Source organism: Procambarus clarkii, chromosome 43 (genome assembly GCF_040958095.1).
Source record: "Procambarus clarkii isolate CNS0578487 chromosome 43, FALCON_Pclarkii_2.0, whole genome shotgun sequence".
Taxonomy (NCBI): Eukaryota; Metazoa; Arthropoda; class Malacostraca; order Decapoda; family Cambaridae; genus Procambarus; species Procambarus clarkii.
In genome coordinates, this window is record NC_091192.1 from 15461964 (window position 1) to 15485245 (window position 23282).

The following is a 23282-nucleotide window of genomic DNA, read 5'->3' on the forward strand; positions in this document are numbered from 1 at the left end:
TCTTAGGAAAAATAAGAGAGGTGGATGGGGACATGCATATAACACACTAAAGGTGTATTACACAAACAGTAGTAGTATTAAAAACAAAATAGATGACTTAAGTGCACTTGTCTGCACAGAAGTAATTGATATTATTGTGCTAACACAATCACAGAAAACACAGAAAACACAGAAAACTAAGAACTATTGTCTTGGGTTTCACAAGGAGAGGTTGAGTATCAACATACATCATAGAAAACTTAAAATGTAGTGTCAAGGAGGGAAATCAAAGCTAAGCCCCACATACAAACTGTTTGGATAGAATTAAATGAAAATAATGTTAGCCTATATGTAACTCCTACTATTAGGCTATCAAACCTTGAAAGAGTGGAAAGAAGGCATATATGGCCACAGGTATTTAAGGCCTTTAAGTTTGACAGGGTTTGTATAATAGGTAAAATTATTGTAGAATAAACTGTATCAATAAAATGGGTTTTGCGGATGTAGAAAAATATTTAGAAATAGTGGATTATTATTTTCTTAAACAATATATTATGGCACCAACATAGGGAAAACAATACACAGTGGAACCTCGGTACTCTAATTTAATTGGTCCCAGAAGGCAGTTCGAGTGACAATCTGTTCGAGTACCAAATAATTTTTTCCCCATAAGGAGTAATGTAAATTGGATTAACCTGTTCCAGATCATATAAAGTACTGTATACAAATGCAATTTATGAAATAAATGCAAATTTATTCTCCCTTTACCTGTATGTACTTAGAGTTGATGAGGTATGTGGAAGGTGGTGAGGAGGAGAGATAATGTGGAGGAGTTAGTGGAGGAGCACAAAGCAGAGCTCACCACGGAAGAACTGCAGGACCTTCAGAGGGAGCAGCTTAAAGTTATTGTTTGGCAGGAGTGTCCCCAAACCATAAAAACTTCAGGTAATGGTGCTTGTGGGGTTCTCTCTTTCCAGTCTTTTTCTACTTCTCTCTTGAGACACTCTGGATGCTTTTCTTGCAAGAAATCTGTCCAATGATTTGTTTTTCCCCCCTAGGTTTTAAAGTGAGACAAAGCATTGTCATTCAATAGGTTTTTGCATACATTTCTTTTATTGGAGAACTAGGGACATCCTCCTTACCCTCCTCCTCTGAAGACTGTTCCTTGGCTGCCATGTGTCGCTGCTCCTTCTGAAGATCCTGCAGTTCTTCCATGGTGAGCTCTGCTTTGTGCTCCTCCACTAACTCTTCCACATTATCAACACTAACCTCCTTCCCCAATGACTTGCCCACACACACAATATCCTCTACAAGTCTCAAAGCCTTCAAAGTTCCTCTCTGCTACAGCATGTGGCCACAATTTCCTCCTGGCAGAGTTCATGGTCCTGTAAGAGACTCTTCCCCCCCCCCTCCCCAGGCTTTGTCTGAGGCTTAAGCAATGGAGGATGTTGAAATGGTTCTTCCAGAATTCATGGAGGGTCACAACTGGATATCAGAGTCCACTTCAAAGAACCTTTGGAACAGTGCTTTAATGGACAGCTTCTTAAAATTAGAAATGGCCTGCTGGTCCATGGGCTGGATGAGTGGAGTTGTGTTGGAGGGAAAGAACTTTACTGTTATGGAATTAAACTCCTGCAGCAACTTGGCCTCTATGCCTGGAGGATGAGCAGGAGTATTGTTCATCACAAGAAGAGCCTTCAGAGGCAACTGTTTCTCCTCAAGGTATTCCTTGAAACTAAGACCAAACACTTTATTAATTCAACAAAAAAATTGCCTGGTTACCCACGCTTTGCTGTTACCTCTGCATCATATGTAACTTACATTTCATCACCTTGTTTCTTCTAAGCACCCTCAGGTTCTCCGAGTGGTAGACTAGCAAAGGTTTCACTTTAAAAGTCAGTCCTTTATTGGTTTGTGCCCTGCCAATGACTTCTTCTCTTGAGTGATTAAAGTCCTTTTTGGCATCATTTTCCAGAACAAGCCCGTCTCATCACTGTATCCTTGGGCCAGCAAAACTCTCAATACAAACAGGGTTGCTAAATGAACACAAGGTAGTGCAAGACATGCAGGGGTGATGTGTATGCTTCCCCCCACAGTCTAAATAATAAAACCCTCAGCCTCTACATAGTCACTAACTCAATACTGTAACAAATTTCTTGGTAGTCTTTGTTAGAACTAGCAATCTTCCCATACCTCACTACATTATGAATGCCACTTCTTTTAAATTTCTCAAATATTTGACTGGTTTTGAACATTTCACTGTCAGTACTCATTCCAGTTTTTTTTTGTTTGTTTGTAAGAGATCACCATGCAGTTGCTTTGCTTTTTCACAAATGATGACCTCAAATATACTATCACTGACTCAATGGGCAAGATATGCCCATATCTTAAGAAGCACATCAACAAACTGGAAAAGGTGCAAAGACATGCTACTAAGTGGCTCCCAGAACTGAAGGGCAAGAGCTACGAGGAGAGGTTAGAGGCATTAAATATGCCAAAACTAGAAGACAGAAGGAAAAGAGGTGATATGATCACTACATACAAAATAGTAACAGGAATTGATAAAATCGATAGGGAAGATTTCCTGAGACCTGGAACGTTAAGAACAAGAGGTCATAGATATAAACTAGCTAAACACAGATGCCGAAGAAATATAAGAAAATTCACTTTCGCAAACAGAGTGGTAGACGGTTGGAACAAGTTAGGGGAGAAGGTGGTGGAGGCCAAGACCGTCAGTAGTTTCAAAGCGTTATATGACAAAGAGTGCTGGGAAGACGGGACACCACGAGCGTAGCTCTCATCCTGTAACTACACTTAGATAATTACTAGCCAATTCTTGTTCATTTATCAAAATCAACGACAATTTCTCAACCTCTGCAACTGTGATCTGTTGTTTCATAACCACTTTCATTCTCTTAGCAACATCAGCTCTTTTGATGGCTTCTTTATTTGTAAATATTGTAGAGATCGTAGATTTAGACATACCAAACTTGGTAGCAAGAACACACACACAGGCACCACTTTCATAGTTTGCCAAAGGTTCTTTTTTCCATCTCTATTGTGGTTCTATGTACCTTCATCCTTACTGGACCCAGACTTGCCTGTGCGCCTTCCTGTGACACACTCAGCTGCGTTGTCTCTGCTGAATTTGCCTATGCCTCCCAATCTTAATTTCTCTGATCCTGATCCTGATCAGGACCCCTTTCTTATATGACAACTCTTAAAAATCAGCCAAGAGGAGCAACAGGCTTCTGCAGCAAGTCTAAAAGATGCTCGAGATCATGAAGTGAAATCGGAACATGAGGAGGGAGATATACAGAACATATAGAATACCATTTACAGTATTTAAAAATATACAGTACAAGCAACAGTACAATGAATATTCAACTGAAGAAGAAAACGAACAAAATGAACATCGTTCCGGATCAAGAGAGCTACCAGAAGTTGGAGTGGAGGAGAGAAAGGAATGACCATATACTTTAACTGACTGGGACGAGATAGCTGCAATCATCTCAGGTGTAGGAGAACGTGAGTGGATGACATGAGGACAGACAGGAGGATATTAACCCAAACAGTCACATGTTGTGTAGGGCCAAAGGACATGGGGTTGGAATGAAAAGAAAGACAGGACCGAGAGTCAGATGGTCATTTAGTGGACAAAGAAGATTAAAGAGGTGGAATGATGACAGAAAAACAACAGGCAGAGGAAAACTGGGGAGGCAGGTTGGTCAGTTTCACTGGCAGAATATGCAAAGACTCAGATTGTACGAGAGCAGAAATAGATGAGCTTGTGGACCGACTTCTAACAATTCTTTACACAAGTAACTCAACCCACCCCTGAGGCTGACCCAACAGACATCACATTGATATCTACAGACAATGACATCCGCCTAAACACAGCTACCATTGCCAAGTACACGTCGTTTAAACTGATGATGGAAAAACTCCTAAATAGCACGCCTTACTAAAGTCACTCCCCCAGGCTGACTTGCCACAAACCCCAACCACCGGCACCGGGAGTACAAATCCTCAGCCGTACAATACTTCCCAACGACCTGGCACTTTGACTAAAAAATCACAAACTACATTCTCCCACGACAAATCCTCCAACCACTCCCAGATATTCAACACAGTGTATTACTGTACTGGCACGTCACAGAAGACCGATGTAATCACATCCCAGACATAAAAATCCAAAATACGACAACATAACAACCCTTCTTCAACTAACCTACCCCAACCAAACCCAACCTACCCTAACCCAACCCAAGCTACCCTAACCCAACCAAACCTACCCTAACCCAACCCAACCTACCCTAACCCAACCCAACCCAACCTACCCTACCCCAACCAAACCTACCCCAACCAAACCTAACCTAACCTACCCCAACCAAACCTAACCTAACCTACCCCAACCAAACCTAACCTAACCTACCCCAACCAAACCTAACCTAACCTACCCCAACCAAACCTAACCTTATACACATTAACCCCATGTTACTTAATGTATTCTAACTCCCTACCATAATCTACCCTAAATTATCTGAATTGTGACTAATTCCCAAACATACATACTCACAATCTGTCTTTTGACTAATCCACACTTTTCATAATACAGCAACATTTGGATACCACCATTAACACCACCCATCATCTTTGCCATCCTAAGACCATTTCTACTTGTATGTCTATTTTTATTATTATCCTCACACAAATACAAGACATCGATAATTTCCAACATCTGCCAAATTCTGATGATGCGCCACCGAAAGTGCCACATCTATCAACATGACAACTCGTGCAGTCATCGGGAGGAAAAAATCTTCCTGCAAACTGCATGTATTGCGAAGAAGAGGAGCTTGTGGATGTGCTGGGGTCCAAAGCACAGAAACCATTGTGGATCTGAGGAAGGGTGGGGCACAACATAATGCATGAGCATTAGTCATGCCAAAAAAACAGAAACTAAGCACTTTGAAAAAGAGAAACCTGGCACTTTGCTTCAAGGAAAAACCATGATCTCGATGTCAAAAGAGGACAGCCTCTTCAAACTTATAATGAAGGCATGAATGCAAAATTACTGAGTGGGGCCTCTCCACAGTTAATCCAGTGAGCATGAGAAAAATAGTCTGGCTTAGAATGGGGAGAGGAACCACATATGAGGGGAGGGGAAAAAAAACCAGCATTGAATGTAATGAAACGCCATTTTCTGGGTAAGCCCCGGAGGCTCCCTGATGCTATTCGAACTGATATGTGCTATATTAGTTTGGGGTCATCAGTCACAGGAGTTCTTATGCCTACCACGAACCATGAGCCAGAACCTGGTCCCCTCAGACAGGTGCAGGAAACAATGGCCTATGAGCACCTTACATTTAAAATATGTCATAATTGCCATCGACCGGGTAAGGACCAGAAAGGTAGGCAAATCAAAACAGACCACAGTCTGGTTAACCTGTGCAATCTACATTCTAAAAGATCAAAATAACTCTCCTAGAAAGAAGCCTAACAAGCAACACTTCATGCAACTACTAGCAACTAGCATTAGTGCTACCCACTCCAAAGGGGGGGAAGTGGGAGCAGGCTCCCTACCATTCCAGTTCTTGAACGATGAAAATCACTGACCGGAGGGAAGGAGGGTGTCAGGGAGCCTCCAGAGCTCTCCCAGAAAAGGGCATTTCATTACATTCAACGCTGGTTTTTTGTGGGGCAGCTCTGTCAGTTCCCTGAAGCTAACTACTCAAAGATAAGTAGAAGGTGGACATACCCAAGAGGCAACAGCACCTCAGGTCTCAAAATGAGGAAGAGACGGCAGTGACAGGCGCCCCACAGTCCCTGAAACCTCTCTGAAGGGGCCAGGTTCTAGCTCGTGGTCCCTGGTAGGTCAAACTCCATAGCTAATGCCCCAGTCTAATATATCATACATTAGCCTGATAGCTCCAGGGAACCTCTGGGGCTCCCCACAAAAAAACCCTCCTAAAGTTTAGGTAACCATATGTATGTTTTAAAGGTAAATGTCAAAGAAATATAAATCTGAAACCATGTACTCACCTAGTTGTACTCGTCTAGTTGTGCTTGTGGGGGTTGAGCTCTGGCTCTTTGGTCCCACCTCTCAGCTGTCAATCAACTGGTAATTACCCAAGTGTAGTTACAGGATGAGAGCTACGCTCGTGGTGTCCCGTCTTCCCAGCACTCTTTGTCATATAACACTGTGAAATTACTGACAGTTTTGGCCTCCACCACCTTCTCACCTAACTTGTTCCAACTGCCTACCACTCTGTTTACAAAAGTGAATTTTCTTATATTTCTCCAGCAGCTTTGTTTCGTTAGTTTAAATATATGACCTTTTGTTCTTGAAGTTCCGGGTCTTAAGAATTCTTCCCTATCAATTTTATCGATTCCAGTTACTATTTTGTATGTAGTGATCATATCTCCTTTTTCTTCTATCTTCTAGTTTTTGCATATTTAATGCCTCTAACCTCCCCTCCTAGCTCTTGGCCTTCAGTTCTGGTATACAGATTCCTGAGCCTACTGGGCCCTATCATATTTACATTTGAAACTGTGTATGGAATCTGCCTCCACCACAACACTGCCTAATACATTCCATCTGTTAACTACTCTGACACTAAAAAAAGTTCTTTCTAGCATCCCTGTGACTCATTTGGGTACTCAGTTTCCCACCTATGTCCCTGTATTCATGTACCACCCATGTTAAACAGTATCTTTATCTACTCAGTCAATTCCTCTGAGAATTTTGTAGGTCGTGATCATGTCTCCCTTTACTCTTCTGTCTTCCAGTGTCATGAGGTGGATTTTATGCAGCCTGTCCATGAGTAATCTTGATTTGGACTACTTAATACACATTTATATAACTTTTTATGGTCAGATTCTTTAGTCCCAAAGGATTCCTTTTTGCCTCATTGTTATTTGACAAATATTTCAATTCATATGATATACTGTACTATGTTCCTGGGCTTTACTAAGAATGTTTTTAATCAAGTTATAATTTGTATGTACACCATAAACCAGTTACATGTCACCCACCTTGCGTTTAGCTTGTGATGTTTTCGGGGCTCAATGTTCTCGCAGCCCGGTCAACGACCAGGGGCCAGATTCACGAAAGCACTTGCGCAACCACTTACGAACGTGAACATCTTTCCTCAATCTTTGACGGCTTTGGTTACATTTATTAAACAGTTTACAAGCATGAAAACTTCACATTAAACTGTTGTTATTGTTATAAACAGCCTCCTGGTGCTTTGGAGCTCATTAACTGTTTAATAATGGGAAACAAAGCCGCCAAAGATTGAGAAAAGATGTACAGGTTCGTAAGTGCTTGCATAAGTGCTTTCGAGAATCTGGCCCCAGGCCTCCTGGTTGCTGGACTGGTCAATCAGGCTGTTGGATGCAGCTGCTCGCAGCCTGACGTATGAATCACAGCCGGGTTGATCAGGTATCCTTTGGAGGTGTCCGTCAAGTTCTGTCCTGAACACTGCAAGGGGTCGGCCAGTTATACCCCTTATGTGTAATGGAAGCGTGTTGAACAGTCTCGGGCCTCTGATGTGATAAGAGTTCTCTCCGAGTACCTATTGCACTTCTGCTCTTCAACAAGGGTATTCTGCACATCCTGCCATGCCTCCTGGTTTCATGTGATGTTATTTCTGTGTGCAGGTTTGAAACCAGCGCCTTTACTATTTTCCACGTGTAAATAATTATGCATCTCTCCCGCCTGCACTCTAGAGATTACAGATTTAGGCCTTTTAGTTGGTCCTAATAGTTTAGATGTTTTACCAAGTGAATTCTAGCAGTAAAGGCTCTCCAGGTCAGAGCTCTGCACGCTCTGAGCTCAGAGCTCAGAGCTCAGAGCTCAGAGCTCTGCACGCTCTCCAGGTCAGCAATTTCTCCAGCTTTGAAAGGGGCTGTCATTGTGCAACAATATTCCATTCTAGAGAGCACTAGAGTCTTGAAAAGTATCATCGGTATAGCATCTCTAGTGAGAAAAGTTCTCGTTATCCAACCTGTAATTTTTCTTGCAGATGTGACAGCTACTTTATTGTGTTATTTAAATGTAAGGTCTTCCGACATGAGTACACCCAAATCGTTTACATCGCTTTTTCGTTCTATGTTATGATTTGACTGCGTTTTGCACGTGGTTTCCTTTTTTTATATATATATTAATTTCTTCCATAGCGCAGGAGCTGGAACTTATCTTCATTAAATACCATATTATTTTCTGTAGTCCATTGAAAGACCTATTTACATCTGATTGGAGGTTTCTGTGACCTATGTTGTCTACTCTTCCCTCTCCCACTGCTGGACTATTGTCATGTCCCAAGGCAAGCCCACCTCCCATGCTCAGGTCTGCCCAGTCTACTCTTACCAAGAAACTTCCAAATCACTAAATCAGCTTTTCAGAAATCTGGTCCCTAACATACAATGGAAAAGTTTGTCGGATAGAACTGTTAAGTCTGATTTCCTCTTGATCAGTGTTCCCTATCTCATTGCATAAATTGATGGTACTGGTATTTGTGTCTTCACGTTATCCAGCACTAATTCTAAAATCCTATATTTCCATGTTGGCTTCATACGTTGTTTAAGGAAACAGTCATCAACTATTTCTAAAAAATCATCTACATCAGCCTTTCTTGTTTAGTTAGTCCATTTATTCTACTAAAATCAAAGTTGCCTATAACACACACATTGTTAGATCTAGATGTTCTAGAAGTTCTTCCCATACATGCCATCTATCTATTCTACCGAGTCTGGAAGAAAGGTAAGGAAATGGTAGCCAAAGGTGAGGCGATGGTAGCTGAAGATGAGGGGATTGCAACAAAAGACGGTGGTGTAAAGATCACATCTTCAAAGAGAATTTACTAATATTAAAACAGATGGCAGGCATGTTTTCTCTCTGTCACAATATAGTGGGTGAAAACATAACTCTCCTCACACACGTGAATTGAAAGTGACGACATTTCTGTCCATCCTGGAAGTTGTGATGCAAGAGTGGGAGAGGAGCAAATATAAGACCAGAGGGAAGGTGAGGTGACAAGAAGTGACAGATAGTGGGAGAAGTATGAAAACTGAGCTAACATAAATGCCATCACTTTCATTTCTTTTCATGTATGTATGCAAATCAGATCATGTCTGAAATACTGACAACATAGCCTATAAATTGTAAGCCTGGAATTACTGTCACAAAATAAGTTTGCACTTGGGATTACTGTAGTAGAGGCCAGCATGATAACCCTCACTACCTTCCGTCTTAAAACACTGATCTTACTCTCACCCACTACCTTTATAGTTAACAAAATTCACAATTGGACCTCTTAACATTGTAAGAAATGCATTGCACTTTAACATGGCTATCTGCATATTTTGTAATATGAAATTTGCAATTTTGCAATCTGAGTATGAAATGTGCAAGAAGCTTCTGGCAAATCAAGTACAAAATGTTTGACGTTTTCAATGAGCATCACACACATTTCAACACTACAAATCTTAGCCATGTATGTTTTCATCAGAGTCTTGTGCAGGAGGTCGGGACTACCCCTAGCCTAGGACTCAACACTAGAACTGTCATGATGGGAGTGCATGGACTCTAGAGCACCTGGCACATCAATATCTGTCTTTCATTAGTTAACCACACCACGATCATATTAGTATCTAGTGCTTAGCTTCAAGAGACCCATTAATGGCAGTCTCCTATGTGGATGTGTCGAGTGGTCACTTTTTATCAATGGACTGTGTAAACAATGAAAGTATAAAATATAATTGTCTAAACTGACAATCAGTTTTGCTTTATTATACACTTATTGTTATGTCCACTTTGTTTCAATTCATAAGTTGCATTTCTGTTTCGTAAACATCACATCACTAGACTCATAACTCGGAACAGTGTCCAGGTCACCGTTCACTGTTTCTTGAAGCTTTTTAAAATGGGGTAAATATTGTCGAAAGCTTCGTATATCTGGATTCGAAATTTTGCACCTGGGAAAAAAAATTAATGTGATTAATTTTGACTTTGCAATTTTATTCAGATGTGGCAGCTGTGTTGCAAGGTGTGCCAAAATCCTAGGGAACAGAGGAATCAATAATAATGCCAAGTAGTAACTTGAGATTATGGCTGCTGAAGGTAATGCAAAAATAATAGGGTCTTGGAGGAGAATTTAATTGAATTAAAGAGCTGGAGGCAGAGAAACCTACCTATCCACAATATGGCAGCTCTTATATAAATACACAAGTCGAAGTAGGCTTGAGACACTAACACACTTAGACAATGAGACAAAAAAACCACTCCACTACTAGAGTGCCAAGTACGATCTGGTAAGAGAAAGTCTAGGCTTCCTATAGGTATTGATAATGACCAGCACTAGAGTGCCAACTCAACAAATGGAGTTTAATCAAATTTTTTATTTAACATGTAGTGAGGTTTGAGAAAGAAGGACACAAGGACCAATTAGTTTATAAGAAAGGTACATTAAAAAAAAAAAAAAAAAGCGTTGAATGTAATGAAACGCCATTTTCTGGGTGAGACCCGGGAGGCTCCCCGGAGCTATACTCGGCTGATATGCTAATGTCAGACTTTGGCATCAGTCATGTGTATGGAGTTCTAGGGCCTACCGGGGACCACGGCCAGAACCTGGCCCCCTCAGAGAGGCAAGGGGAGCAATGGCCTATAGAAACCCCTGTGTGGTTGGAAGCATTCTATGTCTGCCATCGACCGGGTCAAGCATCCAGAAAGGTAAGCATTCCAAAACAAACCGCTATTCTGGTTAAAATTGCTACCAAAAGCCGAACTAGTGGATAGAACTCCCCAACAGAAAACAAGCAAACTAGTGTGACGTCACACGTCACCGCGCCACTGTCTGCGCAGCTCCCCCCTCCCTGGGAGGGGGAAGGGGGAGCCCCAGACCTCTCACGCCGGCTATCCACCCATCAGTTCTGAGGCTGGATGTCAAAACATGCGAAAAACCGCCGACCGGAGGGAGGGAGGGTTGCCGGGGAGCCTCCGGGTCTCACCCAGAAAATGGCATTTCATTAGTCAACGCTGGCTTTCTGGGGGAGGGGGGGGGGGGGGGGGAGGGAACCCCGTCGGCTCTCCGGAGCTAACTACCCACAGAGGATGGTCAAAGGGACGGAACTGGGATGCAGACACCACATACCCCCTCAATGGAAGCGAGACAACCAGCAGCAAACGCCAACCCAAGGCGACACAGCCCCGAAAGGGCCCGAGAACAGCACGAAACAACGAGCAGCTAGGCCCCTGTATGAACACCAAAAGATCCATGCCCGAATGACAGCAAGGACACGCCGCCCAGACGGCAGCAAGAGCAGTGAAGCCACGAATGCCACGGGCATGGGTAAAGAACACAGGCGGGCTAGCCGCAATAACACGGCGGACAACCCGGGACACATTCACCTGTGAACAGGGAAGAACGGAACCAGATCAACTCAAAGCGCGCCCCGGACATAGAGGCCACGGCACGCAAATAACAGCGGAGGGCCGCCACTGAACACGACGCACCCCCGGCCCGACCAACCAAACACCAACAAACTAAGGACCCCTCCGGAACGCAGCAACCCTATCCCGTGCCAGAAAAGATGGAGACGGCTGCCACCAAACAACCAAAACGCCAAGACTGAAGGAGCAGAAACCCCTGTGGAGAAAAGCACGAAGCCCAGTGACCCAAACACCAGAGGCAAATGCCAACAGGAAAAAAAGAGCCGACGAAAAACAAACCTGAACCGAAGGGGCACCACCAACCGAGGAGAAGACAGAGCACACTGACCAGAGACCAGGGCTGTGCAAGCGGCGCACGAACAGGCCGAAGGTGAAACAACGCACGAGAAAGCTTACTAACGGTGCTGAAGCAACACCAAGAACGAAAGCAAGCCGAAGCAGCTCCGCCAGCGCCGCACGAAACGAATCGACAGTATGTGGCAAGACGACGGCCCCCAACCCCCACCAGAAAAACCAAGCCGACGCTAACAACCGCAACCACCTAAGAAAGGACAGGAGGAAAAGGAAGGACTGCCAAAATACCCCATACTGCCGCCAAGAAGCACACAGGTGGGACACCAACAACGAAGCCACCAGACCACCAACCGGAGGCGAGACACGCGAGGCAGAATGTAAGCAGCCCCGACAAGACTCATCCGAGCCCAGGAAAAGGCGGAGCCACAGGAAGTTCTCGGGCACGACCACCAAAGAAACCCAAGCCGGCAAAAAGGAGATGGAACGTCTGCCGAACAGAAAGCTCCCGAATGCGAGCAAGACCGCCAGGAGATCAGAAACGACAGGTCCGACGCGAGACATCGCAAGATCCTGAAAAACCAACAGGCATGGCAAGCCAGGAAAACCGAAGGTGGTGTAAGGGTCGCCACCAGACCAGTACCCGAACCAAGGGGTTCGAGCAACAAAAACAGACCAAGACACATAAGCGCACCATAGGACACAGGCTGAAGAAACGCCCAAGAAGCCAAGGAACGCACAAAGAAAAACCCTGCGGCAGAGGAGGAAACAAAGGGAACGCACAAGGAAGGAAAGTGCCAGACCCCCTTCCCCCATACAGCAGCAAGTGCAGGCAAAACAGAGCAAAAGAGATGCCAGGGAAGCGACAGGGGGAAGGCAGGACGAAAGAGCCAAAGCTCAACTCCCAGGAAACACAACCAGGGGTGGACAATCAGGCATGGACAGAACCCCACGCACATGGAAGGGCCAAGCCAGGGAACCAAAGACCACGAAAAATAACACAAGCAATCCCCAACACGCAAACCCCAGGCACAAAACAGCAGCAAAGTGTCACACCACAACCCGACACAGGAACAAGGACACGCCACCGTGAAACACGTTACCAATGCACATGTGCAGCAGCAACATGCACCACACGCAACACGCAGCATATATGTACCAACTTGTCTCTGCGAAGGCAGAGAACGGTGCAGGCAGACCCCAGGCCAACCCCAGACAGGGCCAACGGAGACACGACAGAGTCCAGCAGGCCCAGGAACCTGCACACCAGGCGACCGATGGTGGAGATACCTGCTCAATACCTGCTTGATGGGGTACTGGGAGTTCATATACTCCCCAAGCCCGGCCCGAGGCTAGGCTTGACTTGCGAGAGGTTGGTCCACCAAGCTGTTGCTTGGAGCAGCCCGCAGGCCCACATACCCACCACAGCCAGGTTGGTCCGGAACCTCTGAGAAAACAGGCTAGTGTTCTCTCGATGTCCACGGATGTACCAGCAATATGTTATATGCTCGCAGGTAGGAATGTTTAACAACCTCAGACCTCTGATGTTTATACAGTGTTCCCCGATTGTGCCTATGGCACCACTGCACTCCACTGGTACTATCCTGCATGTTCTTCCATACAGGCAGGACCAAAGAGCCAAAACTCAAACCCCTCAAGCACAACCAAGCGAGCCCAACCAGGTGAGTACATAACCAACACCACAACCCATGCCTATGAGCGGGACTGGAAGGGTTGAAAAGGGACAGTCACCGGAGTGCCGATGGCCTCATATTTTTACATAAATATACCTAAATAAAGACAGGTATATAAATATCTCCGCATCCAGCGCCCAGCTGAAAGACGCCAGACCGCAGAAACTCGCCTGTCGAACGGAGGCACAAACGTGACACGACCCAACAGTGCCAAGAAGATCCCGGGAGCACCGCCAGGTGAAGAAGCCAAAGCCGGACACGCAGGAGAGCAGGGTAGAGGCGAAGGAGAAGGCCCACACCCATGACACAGGGAAAACCTTGGCGTCCTCCCCACAGGTGTAATCCAGGACACCCCCGTAGCGACGGGGCACATACCGGAGAAGGGAGAAGCGCGAGAGGCGAAGCACCCGAGAAAAAAGGGCGCAAAACACCAGCAATGAAACACGCCGCCCAAACCAAAACAAACTCCCATGGCACATGCGCAGGACACGCCGGCCGAACCGCACAACCCGCTCTGCGGGAAGGCGCCAACTAGGACTACTGCTCAAGAAAAGTAGCCAAACAGAACGCAACCCTAGAGAACCGCTAATTAAAAAAGACAACCCATCACACGGACAGGAGGCAAAAGAGGAAGCAGCGACAACATAACCGGCCAACGAAGCGAAGACAAGGAGCCCAATGGGAACCCAACCGGGCCACGAGCAGCCCAACTGTGCTACAAGTAGACCAATCCAGCGACCCGGACTAGGAGCCGACAGACGTTCCAATAATACGGAAAGTAGCGAAAACCTACCCTAACCCTCAAGAACACAGAAGCAAACACCAGTCCCAAAGGCACACAAAGGTACAGTCGCACCCAAGACCAAAAGTCATGTAGAACCCCAATAACGGGGAAACATGACGAAGATACCCTCGTCCCAAAAAAGGGGGAGCAACGGAGAAGTGCACCCACCTACAGGAAGGAACCAATCGACTCAAAGGACAAGGAACCAAGCCCGGGGAGGGGCCGACGCCCAACAACTCGTACGGTGATGGGGGAGGAAAACCCCCGTTCTGCGTAACTACAAGCCCCGCCTAGAGAGGAGAAAAAAAAAACGCGGGGTCCTACGGGGCCTGAGGCCCCCCAAGGCAGCCCCTCCCCAGCCTCGGGGCTGAGCCGTCCCCCCAAAGCCCCGGCCGTACCAGAAAACCAGGGCAGCCGCAAAAATACTAAGGAAGGGAGCCCACTGGCAGACTCTTATAACACAGCTGGAGGAACAGGCGCGAGTACCCCCGTCACTACCCTGGAAGGGGAATTCCCCGAGACCGCCCGAGTCTCAAAACCATCGAACCAAAATGGGGCAGCCCCGGGGCTTCCGGAGAGCAAACAAACGAGAGCGTTGCCACCACCAAAGCTCAACGTGCAATGCCCCTGCTGCCTGCACCCGCTTAGTCAGCACACAACTCGGTAACCGATCCATAATGAGCAACAAAACTTGCAGGACTCAGGGTCGAAGGTGTCACCGACTCCACAGGCAGCAGACGGAGGCAAAACAGAAAGTCAGCTGAGCAAGGGGTGAGAGCAACCCTCAAACTCACTGGAAGCGAGGGGGGACTCCGGGGTCACATCCATCGAACCCGCGTGCCCCCAGGGGTTTCCCTGGGTCCTGAGCGTTTACTATAATAGGACTCGCGCTCAGGTAATCCCAGGCAGGGTACTGCTAACTGGCACACAAATCTACCAAACAACTTTCTAAGAACTGAACCCCCGGGATTTGTACACTCACGGGGACCTAGCAGGGGGAACCACCAGAATAATACTCCGAACACAAGGGACACAGGGGGGCAAGAACGAAGGCAGACCCCCCCACCAGGTAGATAAACAAAAATAAAAATAAAACCCCGCAAGAGGACAGCGTACCCAAGCAAAACAGAGCCGGCCGCCATATAGGTGAAAACAGGCTACACAGCACCCTGCGCCCCACCAGTGCAAAAACGACCCCTTACCCTAAGGCGAACAAGGGAGACAGAACACCCGAGCACACAAAGAGCGGCCGAAAACCAAGCAGTAAACGACCTAGCAGGGGCAGAACCCAAGGAACTTGTGGAAGGTGGCCCCAAGCCCCCAAGGGCAGTACTTACAGGGCACCTAGGGAAGGGAACCCTAGGTGCATGCAGCCCGAGTACTGGAGACTCACCCCTGGCTCACGCACCACCTAGAAGACACGACACCACACTCTACCTTGAGGCTACCTTGAGGTGCTTCCGGGGCTTAGTGTCCCCGCGGCCCGGTCGTCGACCAGGCCTCCTGGTTGCTGGACTGATCAACCAGGCTGTTAGACGCGGCTGCTCGCAGCCTGACGTATGAGTCACAGCCTGGTTGATCAGGTATCCTTTGGAGGTGCTTATCCAGTTCTCTCTTGAACACTGTGAGGGGTTTACCAGTTATGCCCCTTATGTGTAGTGGAAGCGTGTTGAACAGTCTCGGGCCTCTGATGTTGATAGAGTTCTCTCTCAGAGTAATGAGAACTAGGTACAGTGCTGAAACAACTAATGGAGCCGGAGCACACAACCAGTGCCTATAGCATCAGCCGAAGAACTGATGGGTGGATAGCCGGCGTGAGAGGTCTGGGGCTCCCCCTTCCCCCTCCCATGGAGGGGGGAGCTGCGCAGACAGTGGCGCGGTGATGTGTGACGTCATACTAGTTTGCTTGTTTTCTGTTGGAGAGTTCTATCCACTAGTTCGGCTTTTGGTTGCAATTTTAACCAGAATAGGGGTTTGTTTTGGAATGCTTACCTTTCTGGATGCTTGACCCGGTCGATGGCAGACATAGAATGCTTCCAATCACACGGGGGTTTCTATTGCATTGCTCCCCTTTCCTCTCCAAGGGGGCCAGGTTCTGGTCGTGGTCCCCGGTAGGCCCTAAAACTCCATACACATGACTGATGCCAAAGTCTGACATTAGCATATCAGCCTGGTAAAGCTCCGGGGAGCCGACGAGGTTCCCCCAAGAAAAAATAATAAATAAAAAAGGACCTGTGAATTAATGTAACACCAGAGAAACACATTCACAGAATAACATCAGCAAGTTATGCAAGGTTTGCAAATACACACAAGAATGGTTTTCAAGAATCTGTCTGTGGTATCCTTCAATATCTTATACACAGCATATGTTTGGCCAGTTCAAGACCAAGTAGCTCCAGCACTGAATACTCTCCCAATAAAGCACAAGAAAATGGAGAAAGTCTAATGATTTGCCACAAGACAGGTGCCACAAACACGAGAAATTAGCTATGAGGGCCACGCTAAATGTGCTGAAACTACTGACACTGTATGAAAGAAGACACAAGGCGATGTGATCACAACGTTCCAGACTTCAGGCAACATGTCAAGAAGGCACAGACAGAAGTACATATAAATGAAATGTATAGAAATACTCATGTGCAGCGAGTGGTAAACAAGCAGAATAATCTTCAACCAGGAGGCGGCGGAAGCAATCATCATTCGGTTTCAAAAGCAAGTATGAGAGTACTGGAACATCTGAAGGCTTAATTATCATCATTGGATTGCAAGAGCAGTACAATAATAATGCCTATAGGGTGCCAAGTACTAGTAGGATGTAAAGTCCAAAATCCATGTCTATAGTGCCAACTTAACATGATAACCCTTGAATCACTGAAGTACAAGCCTAGCATGAGAATCATACTGGACTGACACCTGTGTGTCAGCCCAGCATGATAAACACATGCCAACCCAAGAAAGACTATGATAGACATATACACAGCGCCTGACAGCTGAGTGGACAGTGCTTCGGATTCGTAGTCCTGAGGTTCCGGGTTCGATCCCTGGCGGAGGCAGAGTCAAATGGGCAAAATGTTTCTTTCACCCCTGATGCCTCTGTTACCTAGCAGTAAATAGGTACCTGCGTGTTAGACAGCTGCTACGGGTTGCTTCCTAGGGGGGAGGGGGTAACAAAAAGGAGGCCTGGTCAAGGACCAGTCCACGGGGACGCTAAGCCCCGAAATCATCTCAAGATAACCTTAAGGTCATAAAGGGAGCAGCAACTGTGGCAAGGTCAAAGCTCCAAACACGTGATGATTTAACCCTTAGACAGCGGTTATAGAAATATGGTCAATCCTTCCTATGAGCAAAAAATAAAAAAAATTAAATACTTTTTCATTATAGAATTATTAATAACATGCAGAATACAAGAATCACATGAAAATAAGTGGATATTTATCTTTTTTACTGGGTGTAGATGCTCTGAATGGTTGCGCAGTGGCTGTGATCTGGCGTCTGTCAACACACGATGGCCGACTTTGTGGACACGGGTATGCCAGACAACTCCTGTGTTCTTCTCGGATGTTTCATTGATTATTTATCACTTGTTTCTTTTTATTTACAAGAGTATGTGTGTTGAATAACTTGATAAATCACATAACTCACATAACACATGATAATGTTACAATTGACAATTGATTTACCTGGTATACTTCATTACAACAATGTACTGTATTGGAAAGCATATAAACATAATATACAATATAGCCTACATACAATGGTGTAAGCTTCTGGGCCATGACATATGGCCTAATTGGCACCATATGGGCGAGAGTATAAAATGAAACAAAGGTGTATGCCACCAATGTCTGACCCACAGATCACGCAGCCCATCCTCCTATTTAGGTAGTACCTACAGAAACAATGACTACCATCGTACATACAGTGGTACTTCGGAATACGAATGTCCCTGAATACGAGTTTTTCGGAATACGAGCAGGATTTGCTCGGAAAATGTGCCTCGGAAGGCGAGGGTTACTTCGGAACACGAGTTTGTTGATATGTGTACAGGCCGACTAGCGCATGGTGGCATGGCGATCGCGCCTCAGTTTACCAGTGTCTCGTGCCCAGTGACTATCCCACCTGAATTCTTCACAAGGATTTAGTTTTTTGTCGTTTTTTTGGCCATTTGAGCATAAAAGTTGTCATTATATATCTAGCCATGGGTCTCAAGAAAGCCATTGGTAAGGTTCACCCTAAGAAAATAGCTGTGAGTAGAGGCAGGTAGAGGATGTCCCTTCTTGATTAAGAAAATGTGTGAAGTATGGGAAGAACTGCAAAGTTTTTTTTGAAAAAACTCACCCAGATAAAGCTGTAGCAGGCCGTTGCATTGACCTTTTAAATTACAATGTGATGTCTTACTACAGACAAGTGTTAAAATGTAGGGAAAAACAAGTGTCTTTAGACAGATTCTTAGTAAAACAAGCAAGTCCTAGTCGGTATGCAGGCAACATGTGCCAGAGTGTGCATACCAGTGAAGTCCTCACTGCCTGATGTTATAATGGAAGGGGACTTCCCTTCCAAACAGTAACACCTCTCCTCCTCACATCTTCCATACAGCCAACAGCAGTCCTCAGCAAGGGTAAGTAATAACTTGAACATAGTTTTGTAGGTTTATTTAGATGAATTAGGTATAAAAATTTAGTTTGATGTGGGGTTTTTGGGATAGTCAGGAACGGATTAATTCATTTCCCATTATTTCTTATGGGGAAATTAGCTTCGGAATACGAGTTTTCGGAATACGAGCTGTCTCCAGGAATGGATTAAACTCTTAAACCGAGGTACCCCTGTACACTGACATAAGAGGCAATTAGAAAGTAGAAATCGGCACTACTGAATTGGACAAACCGGAAAAGTGTTTCTACCGAGATTGCAAAGAAAACTTAACATGGCCTTCCTAGGCCTAACACACACTATCTGAGGCCTAATATAGTACATGTGTGCTATACTAGGCCTAAGAACATTTAAGTTTGTTTTTTGTTTTTTGTTTTTTTGACTATATAAAGTGAATAGTAACAAATTTTACTATCTAATTGTCCATTACATCTATGTATGTACGGTGGTGCACATAGTTACAAAAAGTGCTCTGTAAACAGGAGGATGGGTTGGCTGCCGACAAGTTCCTAGTACATCTAACACAATACTGGTTCAATTGACGATTGATTTACCTGGTATACCTCATTACAACCATACAGAGTTGTGAATGCTATATGAACATCTTTGGAATACATTTTATGTAATTATGGTGGAATTTTATACAATAACAATGACCGCATTCATCTAGTAACATTCATGATAACCGTATTCATATAGTAACACCTACTATAGTAACTACACATAGTATAGTAACATAACCATGAATTGATAGCGAGATTTTTCCATGGGTCAAGGTAAACTCCTTTACATCCACAGAGACCCATTATATCCTTATTTGCATCATACATGTAAAACCCAGACAATGATTGTTTAAATGGTCATATAACGATAACCTCATTCCCCCGTGAATCAACACATGATGATAACTGCTCTCTAAGGGTTAAACAGGGAAAACTGGTTTAACATCAAAGGTCACCCCCCCCCCCCCACATCATGGGGGATGACTTGTGGCACATAACTGCTGGATACCACAGCTATACACTTCATAAATTACAACCTAATAGACCAACAAGAGGAAAGAGGAAAACCGGTAACAAACATTGTTCATCTAGATTGAGATGGAAATTGGAAAAGATATAATACAATACAATGACATTTCAATCTCTTGAGGGCAATCAGTATATAAATAGGACAGAGTAATGGTCACCAGTACAGTGTCCGTCTCCTGGCAATCAGCACCAGTAGTGTCCATCCCATGTGATTACTGGGTGATCACACTCAACACTTTACTGGGTGAAGTGTCCGTGCATCACAATCACCCAGTAAAGTGTCCATCTGATGCAATCACCCAGTAAAGTGTCTGTCTGATGCAATCACCCAGTAAAGTGTCCGTCCAATGCAATCGCTCAATAAAGTGTCCGTCTGATGCAATCACCCAGTAAAGTGTCCGTCCAATGCAATCGCTCAATAAAGTGTCCGTCTGATGCAATCACCCAGTAAAGTGTCCGTCCAATGCAATCGCTCAATAAAGTGTCCATCTGATGCAATCACCTAGTAAACTGTCCATCTGATGCAATCGCCCAGTAAAGTGGCTGTCCAAAGCAATCGCTCAATAAAGTGTCCGTCTGATGCAATCATCAAATAAAGTATCCGTCTGATGCAATCACCCAGTAAAGTCTGTCTGATGCAATCACCCCAATAAAGTGGCCATCCAATGCAATCACCCCAATAAAGTGGCCGTGCAATGCAATCACCCGAATAAAGTGGGCGTCCAACGTGATCACCACCAGTAAATGGGATACATGGCTACTCAAGAGCCCTAACTACTGCAACCCATCCAATCACTTAATATATTGCATGTTTATATAGCGGTAAACTGAGAGAATGGAATGCCTTATCAACGCAGTCATTTCAACATGACTATTGCATAAATAAGCATAGGGTAAGGCAGCATCAACAGAAAATGAAAGAATAAAAACATAAAAAGATAAAGTGTTGAGTATGAACCTTTTCAAACTCCTGTGCTGTGTCTCAGAGTAGCAACGTGCAAGGTGTTAAGAATGAGCCGTAACCTGTGCTGCCTAACTAACTCGGCAGTAGTGTTGAACGGTCGAGTGTTACCGAATAAACTAACAATTTGATATTTCTAGGCCCATATGTATACAAACTGAAAATCTAAAGATACTCAGAGCTGCCATTTATAATTAAACATCTTTAAATACACATGAACTGTCCCTTAAGTACAGTACTGCAGTGCAATATGCATGACAAATCGGGAAAAGACTTTTTGCAAATACTGTACTGTAGCTACCACGAAAGTAGCACATCACTCATCCATCTCTTATGCCATCTTGCAAAATTACCCACACAAGAGTTCATTTAAAATCTGCTTACTGCATTTGATTCAGTTCAATGTAAATGTACAGATAACTGGCAATATTGTATATAGTTAGTACAGGGCAATTACATACATGCCAAAGCCTCTACAAGAAGAGCTAAATATTGATTACTTCTATGATCAACATGACTGTTTAAATTGCTTTAATGCAGTAAAAAGCTGCCTAAACTGATGAACACAACACAACACTTACCTGTGAGTACAACTTTGCCAGACACGAATATGAGAAGTACAATACGAGGTTTAACCATGCGGTAGATGAGACCCGGGAACAGTTCAGGTTCGTAGCTGGGGGACACAAGGACACCTCAATATTCATCCAACCTTCTTAAGCTATATATTCACTTCATACTCTAATACTCAAAGTACTTAGAGCAATTATTTTGTAAAGCATATAAATGGCCTCTTTAAAGTTTAAATTTAAATAGAAATAACTAAGTTGGCCATTAAAGCAAAACAATTTTTTTTAACCCACCCACTTTTTATAACTAAAGCTAAAAAAAAAAAAGTTTGAATGGGTAAGTAGCTACCATGTTAATCCTGGTACCATAAAGTCAAACTGGAGATATTACAGTAGAACTGTCTACTTTATGAATGATGCAGATTTTTGCAAATCCAGTTGTGAAATAGATTTTGTGATAAATACTGGTAATACTAATAACTTAAATCCTAGATGGCACTGTATCAACACTTGTAACAAATGAGTATACTGCTTTGGTTTCAACCACAAGCATCAGCAGTAAACAGACAACTATTCCCTTAAGGAAATCCAACGCAAGAAGACCAGACTTGATTCCTGGGGTTCAGGCACCCTGCACAAGGAGAGGTTATGGGAGCTCAGACTGCATATCTTGAGAGGTTCAGAGCAAGAGAAGACATAATCAAGGTCTTGAAACCATCAGATCAATTCCTAGCCTGTGACAATGGTTGTAACCTTGAAGAGGTCAGATCCAGAAAGGATATGGGCATTGTTTGTCTGGCACAGGATGGCAGAAGAGTGGAATAGCTCGCCATCCATCATCGAAGTCAAAAAGTGTATCTCGTTTTAAAAATAGACATGATAGATACATCAGGGAGAGGGGTTGGATCTAGATGGGCACCGTCTAGAATGACCCAACACCCCTAGGGTGTTGAATCCCACTTACTATGTTCTATAAATGGTTGTCCTTACCACCAACAGCATAGAAACTCATATATGCACTATAAGGCATAACTAATTCAGTTCTCATTCACACAGTACTGAACAATTTGCACCATTGCACTGTTGAACTCCATAAGAAAGGTGTACATTCCACTGTCTCATGAACAGACAGGCAAAAGTAATTAAGTAATTATCAAAAGATGGCACTAAACTGGGAAGGCTATGTAGCACCATCAAATGTGCAGAATAATCAGAGGGCGCTAAATATCACCAAGGATGCCAATATGAGAACAGAAATGCACAAGGCAAATGATATCAAAAGTATCCTGATTCACCAAGAAAGGCAGGCAAAAGTTTTTAACCTATCTTCCAATTTCATGACTTGGAGCACACGCAACAATAACCATGAGCATCCCATTGAGAAAACAGGCGCTAGGCCTTCAAACCATATTTCATGCCCTAAAGTGCAAAGCTATCACACTTTGCATACAATAAACAAGCCCTGTGCAGCAGGATAAGGATAACCTAGGGCAACCCCAGGCTAAACAAAAAGGAAGGCAGAGCCTTGAGAGAGAGACAGAGACAGACAGACAGACACACAGAAAGACACACAGACAGACAGACAGGCAGACACACACACACACACGTCATGCAGACACACACACGTCATGCAGACACACACACACACACACAATAAATGTCATGTTATGAAATGTGGAATAGGAGAACATAGACCCCACACAACCTATATATTATGTGAGAAATCTTTAAAGAATTCTGATAAAGAAAGAGATCTAGGGGTGGTTCTACATACAAAAACTATCACCTGAGGACCACATAAAGAATATTGTGCAAGGAGCCTATGCTACGCTTTCTAACTTCAGAATTGCATTTAAATACATGGATGG

The 23282-nt window shown here is 44.5% G+C and overlaps 1 protein-coding gene across 6 annotated transcripts in view; it reads right to left on the reverse strand.

The window, feature by feature from the left end:
- Tbp (TATA binding protein) overlaps positions 1-23282 on the reverse strand; it is a 65032-nt gene that overhangs the window by 5269 nt on the left and 36481 nt on the right. For 3 of the 6 annotated variants that reach the window (XM_045738583.2, XM_045738584.2, XM_069300061.1), the window contains exon 6: positions 21427-21521. The exons of 1 other annotated variant lie outside the window; for it this stretch is intronic. In XM_045738583.2, the coding sequence (XP_045594539.1) occupies positions 21427-21521 (95 nt within the window). Of the gene's footprint in view, positions 1-9453; positions 9961-21426; positions 21522-23282 lie in introns of those variants that run through there. 2 more of the 6 variants (XM_069300062.1, XM_045738582.2) reach the window with 1 other exon arrangement.